The 11,017-nt window shown below is 46.6% G+C and overlaps 2 protein-coding genes across 6 annotated transcripts in view; both read left to right on the forward strand.

The window, feature by feature from the left end:
- LOC116841812 (protein dachsous) overlaps positions 1-11,017 on the forward strand; it is a 428,326-nt gene that overhangs the window by 166,795 nt on the left and 250,514 nt on the right. The gene's annotated exons all lie outside the window — the stretch shown is intronic.
- The window catches only part of LOC116841815, a 21,974-nt gene continuing 20,204 nt past the window's right edge, over positions 9,248-11,017 (forward strand). The window contains exon 1 of the mRNA XM_032810208.1: positions 9,248-9,623. Coding sequence (XP_032666099.1) covers positions 9,313-9,623 — 311 coding nt within the window. The 5' untranslated portion in view covers positions 9,248-9,312. The remainder of the gene's footprint in view (positions 9,624-11,017) is intronic.

The raw sequence follows: 11,017 nt of genomic DNA on the forward strand, positions 1-11,017 counted from the left end.
CTCTCTCTCTCTCTCTCTCTCTCTCTCTCTCTCTCTCTCTCTCTCTCTCTCTCTCTCTCTTCCCCACCCTCTTTCTCTCGTTCCCGGAGCCCCCTTTCTCCGATCTTCTGCTTGCGCGCGGATGCCGCGGTCATCATTAATTATCGGCCGATGTAATGACCCGGACGACCGAACCCATGAGCGGCCGCCATAGCGACTCGATTCGGCGCTCTCCGGAGGTGTTTCCTTTTAACGATCGTGGCTGTGCTTTAGGGACCTGCCTGCGAAAGCCGTGCTCGATAATTTCGTTGGACGTATTAAGGGATACGTGGAATACGCGCATAAACGTAAGTACAAGTTATACGAGGTAATTCCTGGCTCGAACAGTTTTTTGAAATCATAAAGGGCTGAGGAAGCTTGCTGACTCCGTTCGCGGTTTCGGAACTTTCCGACGTGAAGTCGTCTCGACTATCTCCCGGAGGCAACCTAACCTCGCACGTCGTCGTCATTTACTTGTAAAAGCCACGAGAAGAAACGTAAGGGTGCGCGTGGCAGCGCAGGAAGCCTCCCTGCCGCAGGAAACACGTCCTCAACGTCCCTCGACGTCGCGAGGAAGCGAAAGGTTGCACCCGCCGCGTCCGGTGAACCGGCACTTTTTTGCCATTCCGCGAGAACGACAGTCATCCAACCGGGACGACGGCGTGTACACAGAGCGTGTGCAGAGTTACGCGATCATTAAGGGGATCTGCCGCGCGTAATTGCCGCGACATCGTTAGAATCGAGCCGTCGCCCTTCGGTCGCAGTCAGACGCATTCTCAGCGGGTCACGACGAGGAACTACGCGATGTCGCGTCGCACCAGCGGACATAACAGGTTCCGGATCAACCGCACAGCCGTATACGTGGAGATCGGTCCCGCTACCGATTCACGGGAGATCACAATCGAGGTAGCGGTTCAACGGCGGCGGCGGCGGCGGCGACGGTGGCGGCGGTGGCGGCGGCGGTGGCGAGAGGGACGCTATACGCGAGAACGATCCGACAGCACCCTCCCTGTCGAGTTGCCCCGGGGCCGGTGTGTTGCAACGAGAGTGAGCAGAGGCCAACATCGCGCGCGGCGTGAGGCGTTCCGCACACAACTCAGAGGTTGTTGACATAAACGGTCCCGGACGTACAACGTTTTAATACAAAGTTCTTTACGATCCCCGGCCTGTTTCGGCCTGAGACACGGCGCACGCGTGCGCTCGCTCCGGCGCCGCGAGTACAGACCGGATGGATGGACGGTCGGATGGACGGACGGATGAACGGATGGACGGGAAGCGGACAGGGCGGTTCGCCGTGCGCGGTGGGGTCCGCTACCAAGATTAGGCCCCGTGGTGCGTATACGCGTCCGCATAAATCCCGGCCCTCCCATAAATTGCGATACGGTAGCATTAAAGTGAAAATAATGTATGAAATTTGCCTTTTGATCATTTTGTCGGCCGGGGGCGCGCGGCTTCCGCTGCTTCGCTCTCGCGCCCTCGGGCCCTTCCCCCCTCCCTCCCCCTATCTGACCGTCGCTGTTATGCCTCTCGATCGAGTCCCATGCTTGTTCGCCGGTATCCAAATACGCGCGAAATAAACGCTCGCCGTAACTACGAAGTATGGAAATTTTCTTCGAGCTACCAATTTTTACTTGTAACCCGACCTCCCTCTCCCTCTCATGTTCCACGCTTTCGTCGAAAGCGTCGTTATCGATATCTCCTTAATGGCAGCAGCTTTATGAACATCAACAACGACACGTCGCGAGACGCGTGGCGTTCTGATCGCCGATTTTCTCGCGGTTGTTCCAAAGGAGGCCGTAGAACTTTGTTCGAGTCTCTCCGGCGTGGTGTTGCTGTTGCGCGTAACACGCGCCATCATCAGAGTGAACGTATCGGGCGATATACGTCGTTGAAGGACGCCCTAATCTCGCATCGGGCCCGCTGGGCGCTACGTTCGCGGCCGCCGCACGTCCAAGGGTCTCATACTCTCCTCCGCGAGTCCCTCCCCGAGCTCGTGTTCATGAATTGCATGCTGCCGCTAGAGGGACGCAGCTTTCCTAGTAGCCGCTACTTATTTAGCCCTAATTTCTGTCCCGAGGCACCCACCGGGGTACCGTACCGCGTCGACGTGCGTGCCCCGCGATTACGTGGACGAAGGTCAAACGGGAGCATGCGATAATAAGAATTCCGAGGCCTTTAATCCGATACGCTGCCGTGATTTATCGCGCCCTGTTAACGCCGATAGTAAATTTATATGACGTGTTATTTAACCGCGTCGCGCGAGACGTCCGTGAGCCGATTCGTGGACCCTCCGCGATGGGGAGGTTTTTCGCGTGTGTGCCAAGCACCGCGTATGTAGAGTAAAAGTATCAATTCATGGGCACGTACCCTGGACCTTCTCTCTTATTATTTTGATCTTTAAATACGAATGTTTCAATTTTTAACAGAATATATGTATATGTTCAATATGCATGTATAAACTTTTTTTTATGTTGAAAGTCTAAATAGTTCGTATTTAGAGGCCAATGAGAATATCCACAGTACATGTAAAACTTATCTTACCACCGCATCAGAAATTTCATCTTGTCGCGTACGAAATCGCTCCGCGCATAAACACACGCGCACACACATATGCGCGCGTATACACACAGGCACACTCATTGCGGATGTCATTATTATCAGCATTATCGCAACCGTTACTGCAGACGTTGAGTCCGTAACTGTATCCGCGGAAAGATAACGAAGCGACTGACTTCCTGGATATCTTTATTGCGGCTTCGTGGAAAAAGACAAAAATGCCGCCGTAAAGAAATCCATCTCCGTGTACGAGCTCGACTGAAGAGACGGAAAAAACGAGACGTGTGAGAGACGTTTCCTCAGAACCCGGCTATCATGGTTCGCTCCGCACGACGAACATAACACGCACCCCCCCGGTATGTCCGACGATCCATCAAGCGGCAACTCACGAATTTGCGTGTCATATCTGTTCCTCGTTGTTTCCGTTATCTCCACGGTTGTATAATTCATGTCATTGTTTCGTCCGGATGAGTTCAATGTTAAATTAAGGATGTATTTCCCGTATCTCAAAAATGAAAAAAAGTGAAAAAAAAAATTAGATTAATTTACGTTGCACCTAAAAGTAATGGCAAACAATTCGACATTGATTCAGAGTCTGGATCAAAGATTATTCCATTTTCAAATGTAAGTCCAGCAAACATGATGTCATGATGTGTTTTAATGATGCGTCAATATATCATTTTACGTCATCTTGTTTCAACTGTGCTGTTGTGAAAAGTAAAGCAAAAGATAATTATGATAACAAAAACATTAATTTTTGTAGATGTGTATTTGAAGTATTTCAAATAATGAAAGAAAAAAATTAAATTATGCAAAGTTTCATTATATGATTCAAAGAGATACAAAAGTTAGAAACATAAAATAGTTAGAAACATATTAGAATAAAAGATGAATATAAAATATGACGTTAATATAAAGATATGTTGTCATTCAATTATATCGTATATTAACACTATAGTTTCTCGTACTGAAAATTAGCAGGAATATTAGCATATTTCTAATAGTGACTTCTTGCAGAAACTACGCGGACAATACATCCCTCCTCAAGTGTCGCGTAGTCGCTAATAATTGTCGTTAATTTCTAATTACCAACATATCATCGAAACCGAATAATCGTTATGTCGTGAGAAAATCGGCTCAGCGCCTGCGATTTTTGACCAAACGCCTCATTAAGAGCGTTACAATTTTTTTACACATCGATATCCGGCCGCTATTAATGATTCCACGATGAGAGGAAGGTCCCTAGGAGAAAACGCGGGGAGAAATGGTAGCGCGAAGGAAGTTTCGGATCGACTTTTTCGCGGCGTTCGGGTCGTTTCTTAATTAATGCCGCCGCTTAGGCCCTCGACGTTTCGTTATTGCGAACGAAATGGCTGTGTCCATCGCCGTTGGAATGCCAGCCGATCGGCGAGGCGGTTCAAACAAGATCCCGGGAAGTTTAGGAATAGAAGGAGAAAAACGCTTATTGCCGCTTACGGACCGCAAATCCGCGAGTTTATATGCATGAACGAGATCAACATCCACTCTATCTCCCTCACAGGGTGGAGTAATCCCGAGACGTGTCTCGGGAATCGTGCACGGGACGGAAGCTTTCTTCACAATGGCAGTATGCGCTCATTCATTTTATCGCGCTACGCAAATTCATTACTCCATTAGCCCGCTCGTTAAGAAATAATGAGTATAACTCGAACATCAATTTCCGATTACGAGTTATTACCTCCAGAAATTGGGACACGCCCGATAATAAGTCACGAGTTATTTTGACATTAGATTTTCATAATAATGAATACATTATATATATTCATAAAACGAATACAATTGTCGAAGATTATCGAGAAGAATTGTGGAATAAACGCGAGAAGTTGTGTTTCAACCATAAAATCTGAATTAATCCTTTACACTGAAAGAGAAGGGTTGGTATTTGTAACATGTAGGATCATATAGAGAAATAATTATTACAAATTTTGGTCAAAAAATCATTTTTTTATTAAATCGTATTATAATGTTAATGGTAATAACCTTATATGTGTATTATTATTCTACCATTCTACTTGAAAAAAATGTTTATTAAAAATAACTATAATTTCAGTTATAGACCAACTATTTTTCTCTCAGTGCACGCTCCAAATGCCAACCTGTTTGGCTTTGAGAATTCAGTATTCTGTTTACATGTGCCAATTCAGTCAACAGTAATAATAAAATTGCACTAAATTTCACTCACAGAATAACGCGCTAATATTGACAGGTGAATTCTTTTCACAGTAATTATATGTAAACCGTCGACGTCGCGCAAAAATCTACAGAGCGCGCAAAAGATTAATACCTGCATCTGGAGTATATCTGCGAACGAACTGACCGCTTCAATGTCCGTCGAGTGTCGATATCATATTCCTTCTAGCGTAAATATCACCTTCGTACCGCACCGATGCGTCTCGAAGGACGCGCATGCGACCAGTTTGAACGATCTCGCCGAGCGGCCCGCACTCCTTATTTTGCACGGCAAAATCCCACGACATTTATCTTGCACGTCCTTTCGGAATTATGCAAAATGCGTCGAAATCCGAGTACTCGGCGAGTACGATCACGCGCGTTTCGCACCGCACCGGTCGCCGGTGAGTGTGCGAGTAACGCGACCGTAACTCATTGCAAGTTTGTGCCGGTTGTGCCCGCGCTTAACTCATGCCCATGTCACTAGCTCGCTGATGTACAACGACTACGTGTCGGCTTTGCTTAGGACGCGATTTCCCGCTGATGCGTTTCTCGTGGCGTACATTGCGTGCGTACGCCGGCGCGCTCGTCGCCATCGCGCCGTTCGCGACCGTAACGGCGAGCAATAATTAACACGTCGTAATCAGGAAAAGCGATAAATAAAATTCCACGAGACTGTCGGAGCCGAGGAATGCGAGTGCTTCATCTTGACGCAGAATTCAACATCGAAATGATAAACGATAGTCATGTGAGGAAATGAGAAAAGAACATCACAGCTAAAAGAAATGGAATATTTTGCGCATTTCTACTCTTTTAGACCAATACCGGAAAATTAGTTTGTTGACGCAAACCTCTGTATCGCTCATGGCAGTAACGGATAGCAATAGTTGACATGTTATAACCAAGAAAACGGTTCAATAAAATTTGAACTCAAAAATATAAAGATCAATAAGAATCAATGCACAAATATCATAGTGCATTGAATTCAATCTACTCAAACTATTCATAAAAGTTAAGATATTATTTAATATATTCCATATAGTTTTAGATATTTGTGTATTCCTATTTTTTGGGAATACGTTAAATAATCTAATTTTTATAGGTAATTTGAGTAGATTAAATTCATTGCATTACAATATCCGTACATTGTCCTCATTGGCCCTTATATCTTTGAGTTCCATTGTAAGTCAGAGAGTCATAATTCCTTTAATTTTAAATCAAATTACATGAAACTATCGGAAATGAAAAGCGGAAGATTTTATCTTGTCGCAGAATTCAACGTCGAGATGATGAATGATCGTCGTATAAAAGAAATTAAGAAACATCACAGTTACAGAAAATCAAACAGAATATTTGATATATCTACACTTATATCTCTACTCACTTTCGGTCTATATTCTTAATAAAAAATTATTTTGTTATTAACGCAAAGTTCACATCAGCTATGTGACAAGCAAGACGTTAAATGCCGATGTTGTCTGAGCGCCGTTTTTTCACAAGGCGGCCACCGAGCGTAAGAGTGAAATCGTAACAGCGGTCGGAAAAGCCGCGAGTATAAATCGCGAGATCATGCGCGCAGCGCAATTCCGCCTGTAACACAATAAACCCGCCACTTATAAATTCTGTGCGCTCTTTTAGGTTCCGCGGACTCGCGCTTTTGCTATTTCTCTCTCTCTCTTTCTTATAAGAGGGAGAGGCTCTCCTGCTCTCTCGCTCCCAAAGATAGAGAAGCGGAGAACAACGGCGGTGCGGGCTCACGAATCGTCGTGGTTCGCTGTCAGATCGTTAGGGTATGGCTCGCGTACGGCTGCATAATTAATAGAAAAGTACAAGCGACAGCAGCATGCAGCGGCGGCGGCGGCGGCGGCGCAATCCGTGGACAAAAGTATCCGAACGAGATGACGGTGGCAGATAATTGTGGCAGGGTACACGGTCGCCTAGGTCGCTTGGAAATTCGTGGGAGGAGGAAGAGCGAGGGAAGCGAGGAATAGGATAGCGAGGGGGACGACAACGACGAAGACGCGGCGCGGCGCGGCTCGGCCGCGGAGGTGGCCGAGGAGAAAGAGGAATTGGAAGTCAGGCACGACGCGGAGACGGCGAGTCGCGTATGTTCCATACTGTCCGCGGCTGTATACGGCCGCGAGTGCGTGACAAATAAATGCCTGCCCGCAGCGAAGCGAGCGGGAATTTGCATTCGTACGCATAATGCGGCCGAGGAGCCGCGCTGCCTGCCCCTTTCGTCCTCCCGAGGGATTTTCTCAGTCCTCCACTCCCTTCTTCCTACTACTCCGTCTTGCGCGTCATTTGCTCTTCGAGGGGAGATTACGTCCAAGTTCGGGGTTAAAGCGCGTCTTCTGTCGTCGTACGTATTGTAGTATCATGGAGAAAGAAAGAAAGAGAGAGAGAGAGAGAGGGACATTATCCTAAGACACACACATATCCTCTAAGGACTGTTACAATATGAAGTTACATAAAACACATGATTAATGTGAAAAAGTTATAAGAAATTGTATTTGGTACATTACTTGAGATGGTACCTAATATTTGATATATGAGATGGTTTTACAAATTTAAATTAATATATTTTTAATATACTTTCAGCAAATTAATTATTAGTATAAATATTTATTGGTAGAACAAGATATTTTCTTATTTTTAATTAGAGAGAGAGAGAGAGAGAGAGAGAGAGAGAGAGAGAGAAGGGGTGAGGGGTAACGTTATGTTATAATGCAAATTTCGAAATGTATAAGTTAGACTTTACACGCTCGAGGGAGCGGAATGAAAAATGGATTGCGAGTCAGGCAACACGAAGAAGAGAGGGGGAGGGGGCACGTTGGTGCACCGACGCATGTTAGATGAAGTATTTATACACCGTCCTCAATGTATATAAAGATGTCCGTATCGATTGACGAAGCGGACCCGCGTCCCGGCGGGCAAACTTGTAATCAAGATCGAACGCTCTCGGAGGATGACAGAGGAAAAAGAAACGAGCGCATTAATGCATCCGGGAGTTAATTGAACCTCCCGCGTCAAAATCGTAAACGTGTCGCTGACACATCTCGCATAAATAATGGATCGCCCTGCGCGCGTTAATCTGTAACCGAGTGTTACTAAATAAGTACAACATTATTCCGGCAGTCGCGATAAGTATTGCCCGGGCGGTTATAATTCGTCGTACATAATCGGAATAACGCGCGGCAATAACTCACGCACCGCGAGTAATTATTATTGCCGGGCCGCAATTAGTTATTCCCTCTCTTTCTTTCTCTACTCTACTCTACTCTACTCTCCCCCCCTCCCGCCACCCTATCTCCCCGGGATGATACTCCGCAACATTTTATTGCTGATTTATCGTTGCTCGCGTGTTAAGGAAACGTATCGCGCGTTGCCCGGACGCTCGTTTCAAATGATCAAAAGCCAGTTTCTTATTAAATAGGATTATTTTTATGAAGTCATGCCGCGCGCGACTTCTCACGCGATGTTGAGAACTCGGGCCCGGCGGACGAGGAAGGGGAAGATGTCATGTCGGTCGTTATAATTATCGGCATCGTCCGATATCACACGACGCGCTCAATTAGTCCCTTTATACCGCGAGATTAAATTATTAAGCTTCACACACAACAATGTCGGGAAACCTTGAAGGTATTAAAAGTACCACAGACACATTCCATTAATGGAATATAAAGAAAAATTTAATGAGAAGCACTCCAGATGTACATTACCTGACTTAGTTAAACAGAAATTTCTCGACCACGCGCAACATTTCTGCATATTCGTGCATTATGACTGTTGAATATTCTAAGGAAACAATAGCATTAGAATATTCAACAGGCAGGTCATATATGGATATGTAAAAACAATGCGCGTGATCGGAAAGTTCTTTTGTAACTAGGCCTATTAAATGTTTAGGTTATTAAGCCGTCTAGAGTATACTCGTTTTGTACTTTTTATCGAATAAGTTATATTCAAGTTATCACGATTAAGAGTCCTTGCTGATGTGCATACGCAGTAATTGGTTGACAGGAGCCGAAATGATAGTACAAGGTGTGACAATAAATTTGGAGAAGGCAGAATTTATTCTAATATAAAAGAATGCGCGCGTGAGCGTTATTTTGAAACAATTTTTATATATTTTATAAAGCAAGATAAAACATGACAGTATTTTGAATGCACATGAACATGTTGGCTCTCAATTGCGACAACTTGAAGTGCTGCACCTTAATTCAGTCAAAAGTGTGCAAATGCCATTTTGCAGCCAAGCACAGGGAAAGCACATAAAAAATATGAAGAAAGCAAAAGAAAAAAAAAAGAGCACTTCGTTTGCGGTGTTCACCAATTTTTCGGCACCCTCGTTCGGATTTTATCAGAGTATACGGGGATGTATTAGTTATTCACTAAATATTTAATAATTTACTTATTTTAAAATCTCTATACCTCTTGACACTTGATAAAATCCGCACAGGAATGCTGGGAACAGGCAAAGTGTCGGCTGTTGGACATTTTCCCTTCGTCGTAATCAATCGATTCGTTATGACCGCGATAATGCAGTCACAGTGTTACCGTTTTGCTTCCAACGCAGGCAAATACACCGTACTTCACCGTACTTCACCGTTCGGCGAGAAGACGCAAGAAACGTGGTTTGCCGACCGCGCGGCCATTTCCAATTTTCCGGAGCCGTCGACCCTTTGCTTCGAGGAAGCTGACGACGACGTATCGCTCTTTCGCACACCTCGCAGTCACGGCACTTTTCGATTCTCCAGCGGGGAGAGAGTACCCATCGTCCACAGTGTCCGCGCAGTAATCCGAGGAGGGCACGGTGGCACAAAGCGGCCGAGGGCCCCGTGAGTACGAAGCTATGTCGAAAACGAGCGGGGCCCGATACCGAGAGATAGGAGGGCCGAATCCGGACGTCGCCCGGCATCAACGCAAACGAGCGTGAACCGCGGACCGATTAAGGGTATGGGGAGGGGCGAGGGGGTTGTTACGACAGGGGGCCGTACTCATTTGCCGTACTGCCGTACGCTATACCGGCGAATCTTTACGCGAGTTTTTACGGCTGCTTTCAGATTTCGCTGACACGTTCGGCGCAAAGGTTCCCGGGCTTAGAGAGAGAGAGAGAGAGAGAGAGAAAGAAAGAGAGAGAGAGAGAGAACGTGCGCTTGGAATGTCACACAAAGGAAAGAAGCGGAGGCGCGCAACGGGCGTGATTCTCTCTCCGTCAAATTGCTCGTAAAGAGCCGGCCGATATGGACCCTAATAGCCCGTGCTTACGGCCGGCTGAACTAGTTATTATTTCCGTCGCCCTTCGCCCGCCTTTCGTAGGGCTCGTATTTATGTCTTGCCTGCTTTAGTGTTGCGCGAAAATATTGTTTGCTCGGCGAAATACGCACCGAGCTGACTCGACGATTTCCTCGCGAATCTGCCACGCTCATGAGTGACGTCTCTCAGTCCGTCGTTCGATGCGCAAAGCTTGGCACGCGCTTGTCCTTGTTTTCCGAAATTTACCCCCTTTTTCTCGCCAGCTCAATAGCCAACATGGCAGCACACGTCGCGGTCGTGTGAGAGGAGCGACATTCGGGTGAGGAATAAAATAAGAGAGAAAGGTGAGAGATCGGTCCGCGTGGCGTAGTATGGAACGACTCACTTACAGTGAAACGTGGAATTCCAGAGATAAGGAGGGAGAGAGGGGAGCCGAACAGCAGACCGGGATATTTCAATTTCGTGCTGCTTATCTCGCGGCCGTTGACTTACCGAGGTAAAGAAGCGTCGCTTTAGCGTAATTACCGACAAACGACTCGCGATGGATGAGCCCGTCGTCGTCGTGGAGATTACCACGGACGAAACTCGAATGGCACCGCGGCGATATACCGGCGTTTGGTTGCCGCGACGAAAATCCCTCAGCAACATCGTCGTTTGCCCACCGTCGTACAAATCGCCGTACATCGGCCGACCCCGAGATCAATAAATCACCAACTTCCCTCAAACTGCTCGCTCTCGTTAAAATGCCGGCGCGTCTTTATTTCCATGTTTTCCCATTCACAATCCGCTTCGCGTCGCTATTCGCGCTTCAACGGTCTATGCGTGTGATTAACTGCGCTCCGATAATGGTGATAAGTCGATCGCGTGATAAGTCGATTCTTCATGTCGAACTAATAATAATGACCGTTCGGAGTTGCCCGCCCCCCTTCTCTCTCTCTCTCTCTCTCTCTCTCTCTCTCTCTCTCTCTCTCTCTCT

The sequence above is a fragment of the Odontomachus brunneus genome, unplaced genomic scaffold, assembly GCF_010583005.1.
Source record: "Odontomachus brunneus isolate Ranch 3 - 2012 unplaced genomic scaffold, Obru_v1 Obru_scaffold_018, whole genome shotgun sequence".
Lineage (NCBI taxonomy): Eukaryota > Metazoa > Arthropoda > Insecta > Hymenoptera > Formicidae > Odontomachus > Odontomachus brunneus.